Source organism: Gallus gallus, chromosome 22, assembly GCF_016699485.2.
Source record: "Gallus gallus isolate bGalGal1 chromosome 22, bGalGal1.mat.broiler.GRCg7b, whole genome shotgun sequence".
Taxonomy (NCBI): Eukaryota; Metazoa; Chordata; class Aves; order Galliformes; family Phasianidae; genus Gallus; species Gallus gallus.
The window spans coordinates 3062760-3085884 of record NC_052553.1 but is presented as its reverse complement, the minus strand read 5'-3'; the positions used below and the strand labels follow the sequence as shown (position 1 = coordinate 3085884).

Genomic DNA, 23125 nt, shown 5'->3' with positions numbered 1-23125 from the left:
CTGCTATTTTGAGGCCGGGCGGAAGTCCGGCGTCATCACGCCAGAGGAGGGGGCCCGAGCCTTAAAGGGGCCGCTCTCAGCCCAGGGTCCGGGCTCGAGGCTCACACCCTCCAGGGCTTCTCTCCCTCACTGAGCTGGAGAAACTGGCCCAGACAGAACATAGGCTCAGGATGTGAGCAGGGCAGACGTTTAGTCTGGCAAATATGAGTGAAAAAAAAAAAAAGATAATAACAAGAAACGTCACCCAGCTTCAGGCCAAATCCTATTCCTTCACGTGTATTAAGGAAATCAGCACCAAAAGCCCTTTTGTGGAAGGTTAAAGAGCTGCTCCTGATGACGTCTCTTTAGAATTAATCCAGTTCCATTTATTCCCTCCATCACTTGAGAAGCGGAGCCAGGACTGCAGAATGTCAAACAGCAACTCGAAAATTCTGAGTCAGTTGTCAAAAGTACCCAGAAGGGTGTAAAAAAGGGGGGGGGGGGGGAAGAGAAAGAGAGCTGTGCTGATCTCAAGAACACCACAACCTCCGCTTGCAGTTCCCACCATCCAGCTCAGCTGCTGGTGGACGTCACAGTTCACTCAGTTTGGAGCCTCTGCGTAACTCCTTTGTGGGAACACAGCCCTGTGTGGATGCTGTTGTGCCTTTCAGCTCTGCCATACGTTTCTTACGCCGCCGCCGGCGCTTCCTGGCCACGTGAGGTTCCTGTGGTTGCTGGTGGAGGGGGCCTGGAGCTAGGAAGCACACTTCGTTGCGTTGCATGTTGTAAGGCAAAGAAACCGGGCAGTTCCTGGGAGCCAAACTGCAAGGCCACCTTTTCTCAGCCAGCCCAGGTTTGTGCAGAGGCTCCTGGAGTTGTTCGGGCGCTCTGTGATGCCGCTTCTTCTTCTTCTTGGCACAGCCAGAGTTCCTGAAAGAAGATTTGCAAGTCAGTCCCTGAAGAATTCAACCCCCTCCAGTCTCTCCCTGGTTCTGCCAAGGAGTTTTGGATCCCTTCAGCCCTGTGGTTCGGAGCCTTTTGCCTCAGCCTGAAAAGTGCAACACGCAGGAAGAGCTGTCAGCTCATTTCCTACACGCTGCTTTCTTACAGCTGTGCTGCATCAAGGGATGTCTCCAGCAGGAAGCATTTTGTACACCTCACAGAAGCGGGGCTGAAGAAGCCACTGGCCAACTGCCAGCAGGCACTGGTCCTGACAGACGGTTTTGCTGCTCCCACACCATCCAGTAAGGGCCAGTCCAGGGTATGTGATCCAAGCAAAGAAGCAGCAGCTCTTTAGCTGCCCTCACTACTCCCCTACCACCCCTGCCAGATGGGGTGACAGAAGAACAGCTCCCACTGACCCAAACTAACTGCTCTTGTCCCTGAAGTATCTTACACAGTTTGAGAACACTGCAGCCCCACCAGGAACTAACCTACACTGTAAGGGATGCTATTCCACATCTGCAGGTACAAGTATGTTATTCAGAGGCAAAGAGATTCATGCTGCTGCAGACACAAGGAACACTTCAGCATTAAGAAGACGGAGGGAGGATCCCCTGCCTCCACAGCCCCTAGAAATGGCAACGGATGCTCTCTTGTATGTAGCAAAGTTGCATCCAAACTTGTAAAAACATGAGCTTAAGTTACTTAAAAAGGAAAAAAGAGAGCAATTTTTGTTCTATCCTCTCAGCTGTACAGTAAGCACAGAAGAAAGAGGCAAAAACCCACCTGGACGTGGTTAATAGGAGGTGTTCTGAACGCTGTGGGCGATGTTCTGCCTTCTGCTTTCTACAGTTCAACATAGCGTCCACTCTTCCTTTGAGGGGGACTGACCCCGAATTCTTCACTTCACGTTTCCTTAAACAGAACTCTTGGTCATGGCTGGGCTCACAAACCACTCATTGAGTGATCACAACAGCTCCTTCACACTTCAATCAACCCCCTTTCAAACCTCCCAAGGAGGGCAGCTGGTCAGGCCCTGCGGATCTATAACCCCACATATCACAGCTGCCCACCTTCTTCCTCATCCCAATTCCACCCTACCTCAAGCAGCAGCAGTCAGCCAAGCTTAAGATCTATCTATTGCAGCTCTCATTCTGTGTGTGCACTCACATTCCAGATCTTCTCCGGAGATCTTCAATGTAGTTCATTCTCTCAATGGGATGCCCTCGAGCTCTGTTGAACACTGGAGAAAGAAAAGTCTGAGTTCTAACAACGCTCCAATGGAATAAGCACGAGCCCATTTAAAACCAGAAGCCCACAGTAAGTATTTTGTATCTTGACAAGAAGAACATACATGTACGTACACTCTATTGCAGTGTTGGGCTCCATGCCTTCAACATCAATCAGGTACCTGAGCAGACCAACAAGACAGCTCTAATCACACAGGTAACCTCAAAGACATTCACAGATAAGAGACAATTCAAAAACAAGTGGGAATTTTTTAGAGCTTCTGTTTACAAGCCAGATTTGAGTATCAGCATTTTGCTGCTTTCTACTCCTGATTTCAACAAATCCCTGCAAACAACATCTCTTCTAAGCTTACAAGCTTCAGATCCTTGCAGGCCTTGGATTACACATGCCACTTGACCCCTTTTACTATTGAACACCTAACAACACCCCCACCTAATGCCCTCTGAGCACAGACAACTCACCTACAAACCAGGTAGCCAGTTCTGTTTAAGCCATGTGTGCAATGCACTCCGATCAGTTTATCTGTAACAAACAGCAATCAAGTCATATCTTTGCAGTGTTGTTTTTACTAAACCAAGTCAGAGCAAAGCAAACTTGACATTTGTCCTCCAACAGCAACAAGTGTAAATAAACTGACAGGATCAGGCAACAAAGTCCCATTTGTGGTTGGTTATCACAGCTGATTTGGCTCAATGGCTCATTTCATCCCACATCTGCATGGTGACACAGCCCACTGCAGGGAGGATGTTTTTAAAAGCTTTGTGAAAGGCTATCCCACACTTCCCAAGCACAGCTTACTGTTCACAGCACTGATAATCAACTACCAGTCTTTACAGTGAGCCTAGAGACACAGTCTCAATCTCAATCAACACATGACCCACTGCCTACCCACTTCTATCAGCCAGCATGAACTCCTCTACCACAACAGACTGATCTCGCTGCTTTGACATTCACACACCAAGAGGAGGAAAAGAAATTAACGCTGTGCATGAAGGTTAATTAAGAACCCTGCCAATCTCCAAGGCTACACTACCCTTCCCATAGACAACACTTGGTAACAGAGAAGAAATTCACATTACCGTTGTCTTTGTTGTCTCTCAAGAAGTTTTTCACAACACACTTGAATTGAAAAATAGTCTGGTTGTTTGGTATTTCGTGTCCCATTGTCAGGATCTTTGAATACCTGAGCGTAGCTGGCAGCTCCTACAAGAAACAAAGGGGGAGAGTAATTTCTCTACAATTCTCACCAAATAGAGAACTACTGACAAAAAGATACAAGAAAGTGGCATTCCAACTAAAACCAAAAGAGCAGCAACAGTTTTAGGTAAGGCAACTTCATCCCTTTAACACATTGCCAGTATTTCAGAATAACCCATCTGTGCTTTCATTCCTTCCTCCCTGAGAAGGGCAAAGCACTGAGGTTGGACCCAGAGTTCAACTTCTTCAGCTGGCACAACCACCTCCTGCAGAACATTGGAGTTCCCTACTTTTCCTGCACATTTAACACCATGAGCCCAAAACCACTGTAATCAGCTTCCTGTTCAGAAGAGCCCACAAAAACACCTTTAAGGTATCCAAAAACCCGTGGTGGTTATAGAAAGAGAAGGAAACCTCGGTGTCACACCTAATCAAAGACAAAGACCCCATCCCAACGGCTGTGAGATGCTTCCCCACATTCACCTGCCAGGGGATTTAAGTGTTTCATGCTATTTAAAGTTACCTTCTCACATAAATCTTCCCGCTCAGCAGCAATATCAAGGCTTGAAGAGACCCCTCCCTCCTCTATACTGAGACCAACACTGACCTCTGGTCCGTAGTAGCGTGTTGTGTACGTCAGGTCGATGATGAGGCCCAGTTCTTCTTTCTGCTCTTTGATTTTCTCGATGAGGTCACAAGGCGAAAACCTCTCCTCTGGATGAAGGTTCTGATTAAAGCTCTGAGGGGAAACAACATTCAGCAGCAAATGTTAAACACGGCTGCACTGTGACTGGTGAACTGCCACACCTCCCAGCGGTCATACCATCATAGAATGGTCTGGGTTGAAAAGGACCACAATACTCATCAGTTCCAACCCCCTGCTATGTGCAGGGTCACCAACCAGCAGACCAGGCTGCCCAGAGCCACATCCAGCCTGGCCTTGAATGCCTCCAGGGATGGAGCATCCACAACCTCCTTGGGCAACCTGTTCAGTGCATTACCACCCTCTGGGTGAAAAACTTCCTTGTAACATCCAACCAAACATCCACTCTCTCAGCTGAAAGCCATTCCCCCTTGTCCTATCACTACCCACTCTCTATCCATCATCCATCGTCCGCTCAGGGAAGAAAGAAGCAATAAAAGGCGAATCACAGAACCGTAGGGGTTGGAAGGGGCCTGCAGAGATCTCAGCCCACAGCCCGGCACGGGTCTGCTCGTGCTCTGCATTGGGACGAACCGGGCACGGGCAGCCCCTGTCCTCACCTCCCGGCGACTGCGGCCCTGAGTGAGCAGCAGCCGTGTGGAAAAGCGCGGCCCGCAGCGCTGCTCGCCGCTCCCCCTCAGCCCCGCGACACCCGGGGCGGCCCGTAGCCCCCGCTCACCTTCCTCAGGGGCACTTTGAAGGCGATGAAGCGGGTGCCCGGGAGCCTGCGGCCCAGCGGGACGTAGTCGGTCCACCTGCAAACGGAAGCGGAGTGACGTTAAAGCCGGAATCCCCCTCTCTCAACGCCGCGCGGAGGAGCCGGTGCGGCACTCACCGCTCGGGGACGCGCGAACGGCCACGGCCCGGCATGCTGGCGTCGCAACGGAGACGCGGCAGCAACTTCCGCTTCCGCCACTTCCGCTTCCGCCGCAGTGACCTGGCGCGGCTACCGTCTGCGTGACGTCATCAGGAAAAAGCGGGGATGGCTGCGACCGCAGCGCCCCCTGGCGGCGAGAGGCGGGAAAACCTCTGGAGGACCTCCCAGAGATCCCTCCCAGCCCCTGTGCTGCTGTGACAGACGGGTGTGTGAAGGGGCACAGCGGGCAGGTGGACGTTTGGTGGCTTTCCAGGCTCAAAGCACCGCAGCCCTGGGATGCCACCGGGACTTTGACGGTCATCAGCCACGTCCCTCCCTTCGTCTCCATTCACTGCAATGGGAGCTGGGTTGGGTGCACCCGCAGGGATGGGGCACACACGGCCTCTGGGCAGCAGTGCAGGGCCTCAGCTCCCTCTGTGAACACCTTCCCCCACATCTAATCCAAATCTCCATTCCTTTACATTAAAACCATTCCCCTTTGTCCCATCTCCCCACAAGAAAAGTTCATTTTCCTCCTGTTTATCATCTCCCTTGAAACAGTGGGAGGCTATCACCACGATGGCAGGCACAGCAAGTTGATGACATGGCAGGCACAGAGCAGTGCCTGTGACACCACGGGACAGCGTCATAGAGGGGCACTGTGAGCTCAGGGCAGAGGGGCTGACCCCAGCGCTCACGGAACCCCCCACTGCCACTCTCGAGCTGCCACGGCAGGTGAGGCAGCAGGCTCCTCCTGCTCCTGGCACTGCGGCCCTCCAGGGGGTCCCAGTGCCCCACATCTCACCCCGGCGCCCATTTGGGCATTTCCCCACAGAGAGAATTCCTTCATCGCTGACGGTGCTTCCGACACCCGACGCCACTTTATTTGGAGCCTTTGTGCCCCCACCGGCCACTGCTGCCATGCAGACCACCATTGGCGGAGCAGTGCCCGTATCCTTCCAGCCCATCCCTGCCCCCAATGTCACCTCCATGGTGCCTCAGGCCTCTGTCCAGCCGGGGGTACCGGGTGTGCAGGGACAGGGAGCGCAGCTGCCACCTGGGGCGATGCCTCAAACTGTGCTTCAGCTGCCAGCTGGGGCAATGCCCGCAGCAGTGGTTCAGCTGCCAGCTGGGGCAATGCCCCAAACTATGGTTGAGCTGCCCCTTGGGGCAATGCCCTATACTGGGGGTCAGCTCCCACCTCAGGGGGTACCCCAAACTGTGGGCCCACTCCCACCGCAGGGGGTAGCCCCAGTGGTGGGTCCGATCCCACCTCAGGGGCTGCCCCCAACGCTGGCTCAGCTCCCACCACCTGGGGCAATGCCCCCAACTGTGCTTCATCTGCCACCTGGGGCAATGCCTGACAGTGTGATTCAGCTCCAATCTGGGGAGATGCACCCACCTGTCGTTCAGCTCCCACCTGGGGCAATGCCCCAAACTGTGGGTCCTCTCCCACCTCAGGGGGTAGCCCCAATGGTGGGTCTGAACCCGCCTCAGGGGCTGCCTCCAACAGTGGGTCAGCTCCCACCTGGGGCAATGCCCCCAACCGTGCTTCAGCTGTCACCAGGGGCATTGCCTGGAAGTGTGCTTCAGCTGCCAGCTGAGGCATTGCCCCCAACTGTGGGCCCGCTCCCACCTCTGGGGGTGTCCCCAACAGTGGGTCAGCTCCCAATTCAGGGGGTACCCCCAACTCTGGGCCAGCTCCCACCTCAGGAGGTGCCCCCAATTGTGGTTCAGCTCACACCTGAGGGGCTGTACACAATTGTGGGTCATCTGCCACCCGGGGAGAGGCAGTTACCCCTCCTCCAGCTCCTACCCGGCGGGATGAAGCCGGGTATGCCTCCCCCCAATGCCCCTGCCCACTGCTGGCAACATCCCCGGCTGGCAGGGAAGCGGCAGCGGCAGCGCCAGCAGCCGATGGGGCAGCGGCCCGGGGCCGTGTGCCGTGGGAAGCCCCCGCAGCCCGCAGGCAGCTGCCCGCTGCAGGCCCCCGGCCGCCCCGGCCCCTCCACGCTCCTCCGAGCACCTGCAGTGCAGCAGCGGGTGCTCCCCGGGCCCTGCACCCTGCCCGCCAGCTGGGAGCAGGCGACGGGGCCCTTTGCAGATGCCGTGGCGCACACCCAGGAGCAGCGGCACCCAGCGCCCACCAACGTGTGCCCCCATCCCGCCACGGCTCCGCTCGGCTGCAGCAGCGCAGCGCTGGAATCAGGAGGTGAGTTTGGGGGCTGCGCAGCGGGCGGCTGTGGGAAAGCTGGCATTGCCCCACTGGGGATGTTCTTGCTTTTCCAGCAGCGACAATGAGCTCAGACGTCCCGGAGGACATCAGCGACATCCATTGCCTCCTGACTTGGATCAACAACGGTGAGTTTGGGGGCAGCAGAGCCGGCAGGGGGGTGGCTGCGGGAAGGCTGTGCTCATCGTTGTGGGGATGCTCTTGCTTTTTCAGAAGCGATGAGTCTTCGCGAGGTCCCCCAGCCCAGCAACGACCTGCTGTGGAGGCAGCCCGAGCCGGCCGAGTGCCCAGCGCCCGCCCGCACCACCACAGGGCACGAGCAGCGCACTGGCAGCATCCAGGCCCCAAAGAGGAAGCTGCCGCAGGGCCGGGATGCTCCAGAAGCGAAACGCCGGCGCTAGGCGAGGCTGGGTGGGCTCAGCACAAGCGGGAGCGCCCGCAGAAACCGTGCCTGGAGCCCTGGGCTCCTCGCCGGCCCCCGCGGCACACACAGAGCAGCGGCAGTGCTCCAGGGGCACCAGCACCGGCCCCGGCCCTACCCCTCCAAACCTGGGCTGTCCACCACCACCACCGTGCACTGTGACCTCCGTTACATCACCTTACCTTATGTTCTGTTAAATTATGTTATGTTATGTTAAATTATATTACATTAAATTACATTAAATTATTGAATGGTTTGTATTCACTTTGCTACCCCTCTGCCTGCAGTGGTTCCTGCAGCACCAAAGCCCCCCCGCACCCCAATGCCCACCTCCAGGGATGTTGGTGTGGTTGCAGTGAGCCGAGAGCTGCCGCTCCTGCAGCTCCTCCTGACTGATGGTCTTCATCACCATCACTGCTGCCTCAGCTCCCCCTCTGTGAACACCTTCCCCAACATCTAATCCAAATCTCCCCTCCTTTACGTTAAAACCATTCCCCTTTGTATCAACTCCATCTTCCTGCAAGAAAAGTCCGTTTCCCCCCTGTTTATCATCTCCCTTGCAATAGCAGAAGGCCGCAATGAGGTCTCCCCACAGCCTTCTCTTCTCCGGGCTGAACACCCCCGGCTCCCTCAGCCTTTAAGCTGGCTGCCCATGCTCTGGATGGGTGTACGCTGCGCTGGGTGAAGCACTGGCTGGATGGCCGGGCCCAAAGAGTCGTGGTCAATGGAGCTGAATGCAGTTGGCGGCCGCTCACGAGCGCTGTCCCCCAAGGCTCAGTGCTGGGGCCGCTTCTGTTTAACATCTTCACTGACGATCTTGATGAGGGGATTGAGGGCACCCCCAGTGAGTTTGCAGACGACACCGAGCTGGGAGGGAGTGTTGATCTGCCAGAGGGGAGAAGGGCACTACAGAGGGACGTGGATAGAGTGGATGGATGGGCCAAGGATAGCGGCACGAGTTTCAATAGGGCCAAGTGTCGGGTCCTGCATTTTGGTCACAACAACCCCAGGCAACCCTACGGGCTTGGGGAGCTGTGGCTGGAAAGCTGCCTGATGGAAAGGGACCTTGGTGTGCTGATGGACAGTCGGCTGAATATGAGCCGGCAGTGCGCCCAGGTGGCCAAGAAGGCCAATGGCGTCCTGGCTTGGATCAGGAATGGTGTGGTGAGCAGGACGAGGGAAGTCATCCTGGCCCTGTACTCGGCGTTGGTGAGGCCTCACCTCGAGTGCTGTGTTCAGCTTTGGGCTCCTCAGTACAAGAAGGACATGGAGGTACTGGAGCAGGTCCAGAGAAGGGCAATGAGTCTAGCGAAGGGCTTGGAAAATCAGCCCTATGAGGAGAGGCTGAGGGAGCTGGGGCTGCTTAGTGTGGGGAAGAGGAGGCTGAGGGGAGACCTCATTGCTCTCTTGCAGTACCTGAAAGGTGCTTACAGTGAAAGCGGGGTAGGTCTCTTCTCACTGGTGACACAATGGCCTCCAGTTGCGCCAAGGTAACTTTAGGATGGACGTTAGGAAACAGTTCTCTACAGAAAGGGTGGTGAAGCACTGGGATAGGCTCCCCAGGGAGGTGGTTGAGTCACCGTCCCTGGATGTGTTGAAGAGCCGTTTGGATGTGGTGCTCGGAGATATGATTTCGGGGAGGGTTGTTAGAGTTAGGGGACTATGGTTAGGCTGCGCTTGGACCTGATGATCTCGGAGGTCCTTTCCAACCTGAGTAATTCCATGATTGTATGATTCTTTCTCCATAGCAGAGGTGCTGCAGCCTCTGAGCGAAGCAGCTGGAGAAAAACTTTTCCTCTTCTCATTTGGGTCGATGTAGGGCATGCAAGAGGCAAATTCCCCCTCTGAACGCACCCCCTTGGCTTTGTTGAACGTCCACCCCACAGCCCATCCTTTGCACCCACCTCCCTCTGAGTCAGAGGGAAGGAAGTGGTGCGGGACCACATCGAAGGCCTTGCTCAAGTCCAGGCAGATGACATCAGTTGTCCCCCTGGAGTCCATCAGTGCCATCTCTGCATCACAAAAAGCCACCGCGTGGCTCAGGCACGATCTGCCCTCGGTGCCGCCCTGCTGGCTGTCCAGGATCGCTTCTCCATCCCTCAGCTGCCTCCACATCTCTTCCAGGAAGATCTGCTCCATCACCCCAAATACACACGAGGTCACCGTGACTTACGCACGAGGCAGGTGTAGCGTGGAAACTTCTCACTCTGAACAGAAGCCAAGCTGAGGACACGACGCGCTCGTTGGAGGGATTTCCCACCCTGTGTCCTGCGCAGCGCAGACAAAGCAAGGTCTCCTCTCTAAACAGGCGACTCTTGGATGTGTTCTGGGACAACGCACCCCAATGGGACACGGCCAACACACTTCTTTCTTAACGTTCTTTATTGCTGCAGCACAAACCTGGACAGCCACAGCTGATGGAACCAGCGGTTGTGCAGGAGTGGACTGCGGCGCCTGCAGTGGCACCGTGCTGATACACAACAGTCCGTGTGTGGAAGTGTCTGGAGACGGGGAGGGGAAGAGAATGGAAATGGGATGGAGAGGGGAAGAAAAGAGAACGGGAGGGGGAGCCCCAAAGGCTCTGTCCTTGCAGTGACTTCGTGCCCCCCGTGCCGCTCCGTTTTGCTCACCCACCTGCTCCTGGTGCTCGCCACGGAGCAGCAGCGAACTTCCAGAAAGTTGTGGCCATCAGGAGGAGGAGTATGAGAAGGGCAGAGGCCATAGCTCCCCACACTCGTCCCATGCTGTCACCAGCATGATTACAGCCACAGCAAGTTGATGACATGGCAGGCACAGAGCAGTGCCTGTGACACCACGGGACAGCGTCACAGAGGGGCACTGTGAGCTCAGGGCAGAGGGGCTGACCCCAGCGCTCACGGAACCCCCCAGCGCCACTCTCGAGCTGCCACGGCAGGTAAGGCAGCAGGCTCCTCCTGCTCCTGGCACTGCGGCCCTCCAGGGGGTCCCAGTGCCCCACATCTCACCCCGGCGCCCATTTGGGCATTTCCCCACAGAGAGAATTCCTTCATCGCTGACGGTGCTTCCGACACCCGACGCAACTTTATTTGGAGCCTTTGTGCCCCCACCGGCCACTGCTGCGATGCAGACCACCATTGGCGGAGCAGTGCCCGTATCCTTCCAGCCCATCCCTGCCCCCAATGTCACCTCCATGGTGCCTCAGGCCTCTGTCCAGCCGGGGGTACCGGGTGTGCAGGGACAGGGAGCGCAGCTGCCACCTGGGGCGATGCCTCAAACTGTGCTTCAGCTGCCAGTTGGGGCAATGCCCGCAGCAGTGGTTCAGCTGCCACCTGGGGCAATGCCCCAAACTATGGTTGAGCTGCCCCTTGGGGCAATGCCCTATACTGGGGGTCAGCTCCCACCTCAGGGGGTACCCCAAACTGTGGGCCCACTCCCACCTCAGGGGGTAGCCCCAATGGTGGGTCTGATCCCACCTCAGGGGCTGCCCTCCACGGTGGATCAGCTCCCACCACCTGGGTCAATGCCCCCAACTGTGCTTCATCTGCCACCTGGGGCAATGCCTGACAGTGTGATTCAGCTCCAATCTGGGGAGATGCACCCACCTGTCGTTCAGCTCCCACCTGGGGCAATGCCCCAAACTGTGGGCCCGCTCCCACCTCAGGGGGTAGCCCCAATGGTGGGTCTGAACCCGCCTCAGGGGCTGCCTCCAACAGTGGGTCAGCTCCCACCTGGGGCAATGCCCCCAAATATGCTACAGCTGTCACCAGGGGCATTGCCTGGAAGTGTGCTTCAGCTGCCAGCTGAGGCATTGCCCCCAACTGTGGGACAACTCCCAATTCAGGGGGTGCCCCCAACGGTGGGTCTGATCCCAACTCAGGTGGTGTCCCCAACAGTGGGTCAGCTCCCAATTCAGGGGTTACCCCAAACTGTGGGCCCGCTTCCGTCTCAGGGGGTTCCCCCCACTGTGGGCCAGCTCCCACCTCAGGAGGTGCCCCCAATTGTGGTTCAGCTCACACCTGAGGGGCTGTACACAATTGTGGGTCATCTGCCACCCGGGGAGAGGCAGTTACCCCTCCTCCAGCTCCTACCCGGCGGGATGAAGCCGGGTATGCCTCCCCCCAATGCCCCTGCCCACTGCTGGCAACATCCCCGGCTGGCAGGGAAGCGGCAGCGGCAGCGCCAGCAGCCGATGGGGCTGCGGCCCGGGGCCGTGTGCCGTGGGAAGCCCCCGCAGCCCGCAGGCAGCTGCCCGCTGCAGGCCCCCGGCCGCCCCGGCCCCTCCACGCTCCTCCGAGCACCTGCAGTGCAGCAGCGGGTGCTCCCCGGGCCCTGCACCCTGCCCGCCAGCTGGGAGCAGGCGACGGGGCCCTTTGCAGATGCCGTGGCGCACACCCAGGAGCAGCGGCACCCAGCGCCCACCAACGTGTGCCCCCATCCCGCCACGGCTCCGCTCGGCTGCAGCAGCGCAGCGCTGGAATCAGGAGGTGAGTTTGGGGGCTGCGCAGCGGGCGGCAGGCTGTCCGCACCGGGTGGCTGTGGGAAAGCTGGCATTGCCCCACTGGGGATGTTCTTGCTTTTCCAGCAGCGACAATGAGCTCAGACGTCCCGGAGGACATCAGCGACATCCATTGCCTCCTGACTTGGATCAACAACGGTGAGTTTGGGGGCAGCAGAGCCGGCAGGGGTTGTCTGCACCGGGTGGCTGCGGGAAGGCTGTGCTCATCGTTGTGGGGATGCTCTTGCTTTTTCAGAAGCGATGAGTCTTCGCGAGGTCCCCCAGCCCAGCAACGACCTGCTGTGGAGGCAGCCCGAGCCGGCCGAGTGCCCAGCGCCCGCCCGCACCACCACAGGGCACGAGCAGCGCACTGGCAGCATCCAGGCCCCAAAGAGGAAGCTGCCGCAGGGCCGGGATGCTCCAGAAGCGAAACGCCGGCGCTAGGCGAGGCTGGGTGGGCTCAGCACAAGCGGGAGCGCCCGCAGAAACCGTGCCTGGAGCCCTGGGCTCCTCGCCGGCCCCCGCGGCACACACAGAGCAGCGGCAGTGCTCCAGGGGCACCAGCACCGGCCCCGGCCCTACCCCTCCAAACCTGGGCTGTCCACCACCACCACCGTGCACTGCGACCTCCGTTACATCACCTTATCTTATGTTATGTTAAATTATGTTATGTTATATTCTGTTATGTTAAATTATATTACATTAAATTACATTAAATTATTGAATGGTTTGTATTCACTTTGCTACCCCTCTGCCTGCAGTGGTTCCTGCAGCACCAAAGCCCCCCCGCACCCCAAAGCCCACCTCCAGGGATGTTGGTGTGGTTGCAGTGAGCCGAGAGCTGCCGCTCCTGCAGCTCCTCCTGACTGATGGTCTTCATCACCATCACTGCTGCCTCAGCTCCCCCTCTGTGAACACCTTCCCCCACATCTGACCCAAATCTCCCCTCCTTTACGTTAAAACCATCCCCCTTTGTGCCACCTCCATCTCCCCGCAAGAAAAGTCCATTTCCCTCCTGTTTATCATCTCCCTTGCAATAGCAGAAGGCCGCAATGAGGTCTCCCCACAGCCTTCTCTTCTCCGCGCTGAACCTCCCCGGCTCCCTCAGCCTTTAAGCTGGCTGCCCATGCTCTGGATGGCTGTACGCTGCGCTGGGTGAAGCACTGGCTGGATGGCCGGGCCCAAAGAGTCGTGGTCAATGGAGCTGAATGCAGTTGGCGGCCGCTCACGAGCGCTGTCCCCCAAGGCTCAGTGCTGGGGCCGCTTCTGTTTAACATCTGCATTGGTGACCTCGATGAGGGGATTGAGGGCACCCCCAGTGAGTTTGCAGAGAACACCAAGCTGGGAGGGAGTGTTGATCTGCCAGAGGGGAGAAGGGCACTACAGAGGGACGTGGATAGAGTGGATGGATGGGCCAAGGATAGCGGCACGAGTTTCAATAGGGCCAAGTGTCGGGTCCTGCATTTTGGTCACAACAACCTCAGCTAACCCTACGGGCTTGGGGAGCTGTGGCTGGAAAGCTGCCTGATGGAAAGGGACCTTGGTGTGCTGATGGACAGTCGGCTGAATATGAGCCGGCAGTGCATCCAAGAAGGCCAATGGCGTCCTGGCTTGGATCAGGAATGGTGTGGTGAGCAGGACGAGGGAAGTCATCCTGGCCCTGTACTCGGCGTTGGTGAGGCCTCACCTCGAGTGCTGTGTTCAGCTCTGGGCTCCTCAGTACAAGAAGGACATGGAGGTACTGGAGCAGGTCCAGAGAAGGGCAACGAGGCTAGTGAAGGCTTGGAAAATCAGCCCTGTGAGGAGAGGCTGGGGGAGCTGGGGCTGCTTAGTGTGGGGAAGAGGAGGCTGAGGGGAGACCTCATTGCTCTCTTGCAGTACCTGAAAGGTGCTTACAGTGAGAGCGGGGTAGGTCTCTTCTCACTGGTGACACAATGGCCTCCAGTTGCGCCAAGGTAACTTTAGGATGGACGTTAGGAAACAGTTCTTTACAGAAAGGGTGGTGAAGCACTGGGATAGGCTCCCCAGGGAGGTGGTTGAGTCACCGTCCCTGGATGTGTTGAAGAGCCGTTTGGATGTGGTGCTCGGAGATATGATTTAGCGGAGGGTTGTTAGAGTTAGGGGACTATGGTTAGGCTGCGCTTGGACCTGATGATCTCTGAGGTCCTTTCCAACCTGAGTAATTCTATGATTGTATGATTCTTTCTCGATAACAGAGGTGCTGCAGCCTCTGAGCGAAGCACCTGGAGAAAACCGTTTCCTCTTCTCATTTGGGGTCGATGTAGGGCATGCAAGAGGCAAATTCCCCCTCTGAACGCACCCCCTTGGCTTTGTTGAACGTCCACCCCACAGCCCATCCTTTGCACCCACCTCCCTCTGAGTCAGAGGGAAGGAAGTGGTGCGGGACCACATCGAAGGCCTTGCTCAAGTCCAGGCAGATGACATCAGTTGCCCCCCTGGAGTCCATCAGTGCCATCTCTGCATCACAAAAAGCCACCGCGTGGCTCAGGCACGATCTGCCCTCGGTGCCGCCCTGCTGGCTGTCCAGGATCGCTTCTCCATCCCTCAGCTGCCTCCACATCTCTTCCAGGAAGATCTGCTCCATCACCCCAAATACACACGAGGTCACCGTGACTTACGCACGAGGCAGGTGTAGCGTGGAAACTTCTCACTCTGAACAGAAGCCAAGCTGAGGACACGACGCGCTCGTTGGAGGGATTTCCCACCCTGTGTCCTGCGCAGCGCAGACAAAGCAAGGTCTCCTCTCTAAACAGGCGACTCTTGGGTGTGTTCTGGGACAACGCACCCCAATGGGACACGGCCAACACAGTTCTTTCTTAACGTTCTTTATTGCTGCTGCACAAACCTGGACAGCCACAGCGGATGGAAGCAGCGCTTGGCCAGGAGTGGACTGCGGCGCCTGCAGTGGCACCGTGCTGATACACAACAGTCCGTGTGTGGAAGTGTCTGGAGACGGGGAGGGGAAGAGAAAGGGAGGGGGATGGAGAGGGGAGGGGAAGAGAAAGGGAGGGGGATGGAGAGGGGAAGAAAAGAGAACGGGAGGGGGAGCCCCAAAGGCTCTGTCCTTGCAGTGACTTCGTGCCCCCCGTGCCGCTCCGTTTTGCTCACCCACCTGCTCCTGGTGCTCGCCACGGAGCAGCAGCGAACTTAGAGCAAGTTGTGGCCATCAGGAGGAAGAGTATGAGATGGGCAGAGGCCATAGCTCCCCACACTCGTCCCGTGTTGTCACCAGCATGACTACAGCCACAGCAAGTTGGTGACGTGGCAGGCACAGAGCAGTGCCTGTGACACCACGGGACAGCGTCACAGAGGGGCACTGTGAGCTCAGGGCAGAGGGGCTGACCCCAGCGCTCACGGAACCCCCCACTGCCACTCTCGAGCTGCCACGGCAGGTAAGGCAGCAGGCTCCTCCTGCTCCTGGCACTGCGGCCCTCCAGGGGGTCCCAGTGCCCCACATCTCACCCCGGCGCCCATTTGGGCATTTCCCCACAGAGAGAATTCCTCCACGGACGCTGACGGTGCTTCCGACACCCGACGCAACTTTATTTGGAGCCTTTGTGCCCCCACTGGCCACTGCTGCGATGCAGACCACCGTTGGCGGAGCAGTGCCCGTATCCTTCCAGCCCATCCCTGCCCCCAATGTCACCTCCATGGTGCCTCAGGCCTCTGTCCAGCCGGGGGTACCGGGTGTGCAGGGACAGGGAGCGCAGCTGCCACCTGGGGCGATACCTCAAACTGTGCTTCAACTGCCAGCTGGGGCAACACCCCCAGTTGTGGCTCAGCTGCCAGCTGGGGCAATGCCCCAAACTATGACTGAGCTGCCCCTTGGGGCAATGCCCTATACTGGGGGTCAGCTCCCACCTCTGGGGGTAGTCCCAGTGGTGGATCTGATCCCACCACAGGGGCTGCACTCCATGGTGGCTCAGCTCCCACCACCTGGGGCAATGCCCCAAACTGTGGGTCAGCTGCTACCTCAGGGGGTACCCCAAACTGTAGGCCTGCTCCCACCTCAGGGGGTAGCCCCAATGGTGGGTCTGATCCCACCACAGGGGCTGCCCTCCATGGTGGCTCAGCTCCCACCACCTGGGGCAATGCACCCAACTGTGCTTCAGCTGCCAGCTGGGGCAATGCCCCAAACTGTAGGCCCGTTCCCACCTCAGGGGGTACCCCCAACTGTGGGTCAGCTCCCAATTCAGGGGGTACCCGCAACTGTGGGCCCGCTCCCACCTCAGGAGGTGATCCCAGCGGTGGGTCTGAACCTACCTCAGGGGGTGCCCCCAACGGTGGGTCACCTCCCAATTCAGGGGGTACCCCCAACTGTGGGCCCTCTCCCACCTCAGGAGGTGTCCCCAACAGTGGGTCTGATCCCACCTCAGGAGGTGCCCCCAATTGTGGTTCAGCTCACACCTGAGGGGCTGTACACAATTGTGGGTCATCTCCCACCCGGGGAGAGGCAGTTACCCCTCCTCCAGCTCCTACCCGGCGGGATGAAGCCGGGTATGCCTCCCCCCAATGCCCCTGCCCACTGCTGGCAACATCCCCGGCTGGCAGGGAAGCGGCAGCGGCAGCGCCAGCAGCCGATGGGGCTGCGGCCCGGGGCCGTGTGCCGTGGGAAGCCCCCGCAGCCCGCAGGCAGCTGCCCGCTGCAGGCCCCCGGCCGCCCCGGCCCCTCCACGCTCCTCCGAGCACCTGCAGTGCAGCAGCGGGTGCTCCCCGGGCCCTGCACCCTGCCCGCCAGCTGGGAGCAGGCGACGGGGCCCTTTGCAGATGCCGTGGCGCACACCCAGGAGCAGCGGCACCCAGCGCCCACCAACGTGTGCCCCCATCCCGCCACGGCTCCGCTCGGCTGCAGCAGCGCAGCGCTGGAATCAGGAGGTGAGTTTGGGGGCTGCGCAGCGGGCGGCAGGCTGTCCGCACCGGGTGGCTGTGGGAAAGCTGGCATTGCCCCACTGGGGATGTTCTTGCTTTTCCAGCAGCGACAATGAGCTCAGACGTCCCGGAGGACATCAGCGACATCCATTGCCTCCTGACTTGGATCAACAACGGTGAGTTTGGGGGCAGCAGAGCCGGCAGGGGTTGTCTGCACCGGGTGGCTGCGGGAAGGCTGTGCTCATCGTTGTGGGGATGCTCTTGCTTTTTCAGAAGCGATGAGTCTTCGCGAGGTCCCCCAGCCCAGCAACGACCTGCTGTGGAGGCAGCCCGAGCCGGCCGAGTGCCCAGCGCCCGCCCGCACCACCACAGGGCACGAGCAGCGCACTGGCAGCATCCAGGCCCCAAAGAGGAAGCTGCCGCAGGGCCGGGATGCTCCAGAAGCGAAACGCCGGTGCTAGGCGAGGCTGGGTGGGCTCAGCACAAGCGGGAGCGCCCGCAGAAACCGTGCCTGGAGCCCTGGGCTCCTCGCCGGCCCCCGCGGCACACACAGAGCAGCGGCAGTGCTCCAGGGGCACCAGCACCGGCCCCGGCCCTACCCCTCCAAACCTGGGCTGTCCACCACCACCACCGTGCACTGCGACCATGTGGGACTCCGTTACATCACCTTACCTTATGTTCTGTTAAATTATGTTATGTTATGTTAAATTATATTACATTTAATTACATTAAATTATTAAATGGCTTGTATTCACTTTGCTACCCCTCTGCCTGCAGTGGTTCCTGCAGCACCAAAGCCCCCCCGCACCCCAATGCCCACCTCCAGGGATGTTGGTGTGGTTGCAGTGAGCCGAGAGCTGCCGCTCCTGCAGCTCCTCCTGACTGATGGTCTTCATCACCATCACTGCTGCCTCAGCTCCCCCTCTGTGAACACCTTCCCCCACATCTGATCCAAATCTCCCTATCACTGGGATAGGCTTCCCAGGGAGGTGGTTGAGTCACCATCCCTGGATGTGTTTAAGAGCCGTTTGGATGTGGTGCTCGGAGATATGATTTAGCGGAGGGTTGTTAGAGTTAGGGGACTATGGTTAGGCTGCGCTTGGACCTGATGATCTCTGAGGTCCTTTCCAACCTGAGTAATTCTATGATTGTATGATTCTTTCTCCATAGCAGAGGTGCTGCAGCCTCTGAGCGAAGCACCTGGAGAAAACCGTTTCCTCTTCTCATTTGGGGTCGATGTAGGGCATGCAAGAGGCAAATCATAGAATCATAGAATCGCTAAGGTTGGAAAAGACCCACAGGAACACCCAGTCCAACCATCCGCCCTTCACCAATGGTTCCCGCTAAACCACGTCCCTCAACACAACATCCAAACGCTCTTTGAACACCACCAGGGTGGGTGACTCCACCACCTCTCTGGGCAGCCCATTGCAGTGCCTGACCACCCTTTCAGAGCAGTAGTATTTCCTAACGTCCAGCCTGAACCTTCCCTGGCGCAGCTTGAAGCCATTCCCTCTTGTCCTATCACTGTCACACGAGAGAAGAGGCTGACCCCCAGCTCACTACAGCCTCCCTTCAGGCAGTTACACAGAACAATAAGGCCTCCCCTGAGCCTCCTCTTCTCCAGACTGAACAATCCTAGCTCCTTCAGCCGCTCCTCATAAGGCCTGTGCTCCAGAGCCCTCACCAGCTGTGTTGCCCTCCTCTGGACACGCTGCAGGGCCTCCATGTCTTTCTTACAGTGAGGGGCCCAAAACTGGACACAGCACTCGAGGTGCGGCCTCACCAGTGCTGAGTACAGGGGGACAATCACTTCCCTGTTCCTGCTGGCCACACTGTTTCTGATACAAGCCAGGATGCCATTGGCCTTCTTGGCCACCTGGGCACACTGCTGGCTCATGTTCAGCCTAGTGTCAGTCAACACCCCCAGCTCCATTTCCTCTACACAGCCTTCCAGCCACTCTGCCCCAAGCCTGTAGCGCTGCCTGGGGTTATTGCGGCCAAAGTGCAGGACCCGGCAGTTGGTCTTGTTGAATCCCATCCCATTGGCTTCAGCCCGGCTGTCCAACCTATCCAGATCAACTCCCCCTCTGAACGCACCCCCTTGGCTTTGTTGAACGTCCACCCCACAGCCCATCCTTTGCACCCACCTCCCTCTGAGTCAGAGGGAAGGAAGTGGTGCGGGACCACATCGAAGGCCTTGCTCAAGTCCAGGGAGATGACATCAGTTGCCCCCCTGGAGTCCATCACTGCCATCTCTGCATCACAAAAAGCCACCGCGTGGCTCAGGCACGATCTGCCCTCGGTGCCGCCCTGCTGGCTGTCCAGGATCGCTTCTCCATCCCTCAGCTGCCTCCACATCTCTTCCAGGAAGATCTGCTCCATCACCCCAAATACACACGAGGTCACCGTGACTTACGCACGAGGCAGGTGTAGCGTGGAAACTTCTCACTCTGAACAGAAGCCAAGCTGAGGACACGACGCGCTCGTTGGAGGGATTTCCCACCCTGTGTCCTGCGCAGCGCAGACAAAGCAAGGTCTCCTCTCTAAACAGGCGACTCTTGGATGTGTTCTGGGACAACGCACCCCAATGGGACACGGCCAACACACTTCTTTCTTAACGTTCTTTATTGCTGCAGCACAAACCTGGACAGCCACAGCGGTTGGAAGCAGCGCTTGGCCAGGAGTGGACTGCGGCGCCTGCAGTGGCACCGTGCTGATACACAACAGTCCGTGTGTGGAACTGTCTGGAGACGGGGAGGGGAAGAGAAAGGGAGGGGGATGGAGAGGGGAAGAAAAGAGAACGGGAGGGGGAGCCCCAAAGGCTCTGTCCTTGCAGTGACTTCGTGCCCCCCGTGCCGCTCCGTTTTGCTCACCCACCTGCTCCTGGTGCTCGCCACGGAGCAGCAGCAAACTTATAGCAAGTTGTGGCCATCAGGAGGAGGAGTATGAGATGGGAAAAGGCCATAGCTCCCCACACTCGTCCCATGCTGTCACCAGCACGGCTGCAGCCACAGCAAGTTGATGACATGGCAGGCACAGAGCAGTGCCTGTGACACCACGGGACAGCGTCACAGAGGGGCACTGTGAGCTCAGGGCAGAGGGGCTGACCCCAGCGCTCACGGAACCCCCCACTGCCACTCTCGAGCTGCCACGGCAGGTAAGGCAGCAGGCTCCTCCTGCTCCTGGCACTGCGGCCCTCCAGGGGATCCCAGTGCCCCACATCTCACCCTGGCGCCCATTTGGGCATTTCCCCACAGAGAGAATTCCTCCACGGACGCTGACGGTGCTTCCGACACCCGACGCAACTTTATTTGGATCATTGTGCCCCCACCGGCCACTGCTGCGATGCAGACCACCATTGGCGGAGCAGTGCCCGTATCCTTCCAGCCCATCCCTGCCCCCAATGTCACCTCCATGGTGCCTCAGGCCTCTGTCCAGCCGGGGGTACCGGGTGTGCAGGGACAGGGAGCGCAGCTGCCACCTGGGGCGATGCCTCAAACTGTGCTTCAACTGCCACCTGGGGCAATGCCCGCAGCAGTGCTTCAGCTGCCACCTGGGGCAATGCCCCAAACTATTGTTGAGCTGCCCCTTGGGGCAATGCCCTATACTGGGGGTCAGCTCCCACCTCAGGGGGTACCCCAAACTGTGGGCCCACTCCCACCGCAGGGGGTAGCCCCAGTGGTGGGTCCGATCCCACCTCAGGGGCTGCCCCCCACGCTGGCTCAGCTCCCACCACCTGGGGCAATGCCCCCAACTGTGCTTCATCTGCCACCTGGGGCAATGCCTGACAGTGTGATTCAGCTCCAATCTGGGGAGATGAACACACCTGCAGTTCAGCTGCCACCTGGGGCAATGCCCCAAACTGTGGGTCCGCTCCCACCTCAGGGGGTAGCCCCAGTGGTGGGTCTGATCCCACCTCAGGGGCTGCCCCCAACAGTGGGTCAGCTCTCACCTGGGGCAATGCCCCCAAATGTGCTTCAGCTGCCAGCTGAGGCAATGCCCCAAAGTGTGGGCCCGCTCCCACCTCAGGGGGTGCCCCCAACGGTGGGTCAGCTCCCACCTGGGGCAATGCCCCCACCTGTAGTTCAGGTGCCACCAGGGGCAAAGCCTGAAAATGTGCTTCAGCTGCCAGCTGGGGCAATGTCCCCAAATGTGTATCAGCTCCCACCTCCGGGGGTACTCCCAACTCTGGGCCCGCTCCCACCTCAAGGGGTACCCGCAACTGTGGGTCAGCTTTCAATTCAGGGGGTACCCCCAACTGTGGGCCCGCTCCCACCTCAAGAGGTGCCCCCAACTGTGGGCCAACTCCCACCTCAGGAGGTGCCCCCAATTGTGGTTCAGCTCACACCTGAGGGGCTGTACACAATTGTGGGTCATCTCCCACCCGGGGAGAGGCAGTTACCCCTCCTCCAGCTCCTACCCGGCGGGATGAAGCCGGGTATGCCTCCCCCCAATGCCCCTGCCCACTGCTGGCAACATCCCCGGCTGGCAGGGAAGCGGCAGCGGCAGCGCCAGCAGCCGATGGGGCTGCGGCCCGGGGCCGTGTGCCGTGGGAAGCCCCCGCAGCCCGCAGGCAGCTGCCCGCTGCAGGCCCCCGGCCGCCCCGGCCCCTCCACGCTCCTCCGAGCACCTGCAGTGCAGCAGCGGGTGCTCCCCGGGCCCTGCACCCTGCCCGCCAGCTGGGAGCAGGCGACGGGGCCCTTTGCAGATGCCGTGGCGCACACCCAGGAGCAGCGGCACCCAGCGCCCACCAACGTGTGCCCCCATCCCGCCACGGCTCCGCTCGGCTGCAGCAGCGCAGCGCTGGAATCAGGAGGTGAGTTTGGGGGCTGCGCAGCGGGCGGCTGTGGGAAAGCTGGCATTGCCCCACTGGGGATGTTCTTGCTTTTCCAGCAGCGACAATGAGCTCAGACGTCCCGGAGGACATCAGCGACATCCATTGCCTCCTGACTTGGATCAACAACGGTGAGTTTGGGGGCAGCAGAGCCGGCAGGGGGGTGGCTGCGGGAAGGCTGTGCTCATCGTTGTGGGGATGCTCTTGCTTTTTCAGAAGCGATGAGTCTTCGCGAGGTCCCCCAGCCCAGCAACGACCTGCTGTGGAGGCAGCCCGAGCCGGCCGAGTGCCCAGCGCCCGCCCGCACCACCACAGGGCACGAGCAGCGCACTGGCAGCATCCAGGCCCCAAAGAGGAAGCTGCCGCAGGGCCGGGATGCTCCAGAAGCGAAACGCCGGCGCTAGGCGAGGCTGGGTGGGCTCAGCACAAGCGGGAGCGCCCGCAGAAACCGTGCCTGGAGCCCTGGGCTCCTCGCCGGCCCCCGCGGCACACACAGAGCAGCGGCAGTGCTCCAGGGGCACCAGCACCGGCCCCGGCCCTACCCCTCCAAACCTGGGCTGTCCACCACCACCACCGTGCACTGCGACCATGTGGGACTCCGTTACATCACCTTACCTTATGTTCTGTTCTGTTCTGTTATGTTATATTACATTAAATTACATCAAATTACATTAAATTATTGAATGGTTTGTATTCACTTTGCTACCCCTCTGCCTGCAGTGGTTCCTGCAGCACCAAAGCCCCCCCGCACCCCAATGCCCACCTCCAGGGATGTTGGTGTGGTTGCAGTGAGCCGAGAGCTGCCGCTCCTGCAGCTCCTCCTGACTGATGGTCTTCATCACCATCACTGCTGCCTCAGCTCCCCCTCTGTGAACACCTTCCCCCACATCTGATCCAAATCTCCCTATCGCTGGGATAGGCTCCCCAGGGAGGTGGTTGAGTCACCGTCCCTGGATGTGTTGAAGAGCCGTTTGGATGTGGTGCTCGGAGATATGATTTAGAGGAGGGTTGTTAGAGTTAGGGGACTATGGTTAGGCTGCGCTTGGACCTGATGATCTCTGAGGTCCTTTCCAACCTGAGTAATTCTATGATTGTATGATTCTTTCTCCATAACAGAGGTGCTGCAGCCTCTGAGCGAAGCACTTGGAGAAAACCGTTTCCTCTTCTCATTTGGGGTCGATGTAGGGCATGCAAGAGGCAAATCATGGAATCATAGAATCGCTAAGGTTGGAAAAGACCCACAGGACCATCCAGTCCAACCATCCGCCCTTCACCAATGGTTCTCGCTAAACCACGTCCCTCAACACAACATCCAAACGCTCTTTGAACACCACCAGGTTGG

General features: G+C 58.8%; 4 protein-coding genes across 7 annotated transcripts; 3 read left to right on the top strand and 1 right to left on the bottom strand.

Annotated features, from left to right (window-relative positions):
* Positions 1-249: 249 nt before the first annotated feature.
* Positions 250-4983, bottom strand: LOC107049068 (RNA/RNP complex-1-interacting phosphatase-like). Of its 2 annotated transcripts, XM_015302428.4 has the most exons (9): positions 4908-4983; positions 4752-4827; positions 3977-4108; positions 3252-3375; positions 2634-2694; positions 2286-2332; positions 2092-2164; positions 1708-1836; positions 250-909 (listed from the first exon to the last, which is right to left on the bottom strand). In XM_015302428.4, exons 1-9 carry the CDS (start codon positions 4940-4942, stop codon positions 570-572), a joined length of 1017 nt encoding a protein of 338 aa, XP_015157914.2. In that variant the 5' UTR covers positions 4943-4983; the 3' UTR covers positions 250-569. The 2 variants fall into 2 exon arrangements, 1 of the variants encoding a protein (XP_015157914.2); XR_001471439.4 differs by lacking the exon at positions 250-909 and having other exon boundaries at positions 1707-1836; positions 2023-2164.
* Positions 4963-7828, top strand: LOC121107422 (serine/threonine-protein kinase LATS1-like). 2 transcript variants are annotated; one of them, XM_046903436.1, is made up of 4 exons: positions 4963-5663; positions 5764-7140; positions 7218-7289; positions 7375-7828. In XM_046903436.1, the coding sequence occupies exons 2-4, from the start codon at positions 5850-5852 to the stop codon at positions 7560-7562; spliced, it is 1551 nt and encodes a 516-aa protein (XP_046759392.1). In that variant the 5' UTR covers positions 4963-5663; positions 5764-5849; the 3' UTR covers positions 7563-7828. The 2 variants fall into 2 exon arrangements, with proteins under 2 accessions (XP_046759392.1, XP_040507504.2); XM_040651570.2 differs by having other exon boundaries at positions 4963-7140.
* A 1679-nt stretch (positions 7829-9507) lies between these two features.
* Positions 9508-12678, top strand: LOC124417355. Of its 2 annotated transcripts, XR_006932002.1 has the most exons (3): positions 9508-10496; positions 10597-12215; positions 12313-12678. XR_006932002.1 is itself a non-coding variant. In XM_046903437.1 (2 exons), the coding sequence occupies exons 1-2, from the start codon at positions 12152-12154 to the stop codon at positions 12498-12500; spliced, it is 252 nt and encodes an 83-aa protein (XP_046759393.1). In that variant the 5' UTR covers positions 9508-12151; the 3' UTR covers positions 12501-12678. The 2 variants fall into 2 exon arrangements, 1 of the variants encoding a protein (XP_046759393.1); XM_046903437.1 differs by having other exon boundaries at positions 9508-12215.
* A 6439-nt stretch (positions 12679-19117) lies between these two features.
* Positions 19118-22418, top strand: LOC121107420 (basic proline-rich protein-like). Its single transcript, XM_040651568.2, has 4 exons — positions 19118-20106; positions 20207-21765; positions 21843-21914; positions 22000-22418. The coding sequence occupies exons 2-4, from the start codon at positions 20295-20297 to the stop codon at positions 22185-22187; spliced, it is 1731 nt and encodes a 576-aa protein (XP_040507502.1). The 5' UTR covers positions 19118-20106; positions 20207-20294; the 3' UTR covers positions 22188-22418.
* The last annotated feature ends 707 nt before the right edge of the window (positions 22419-23125 follow it).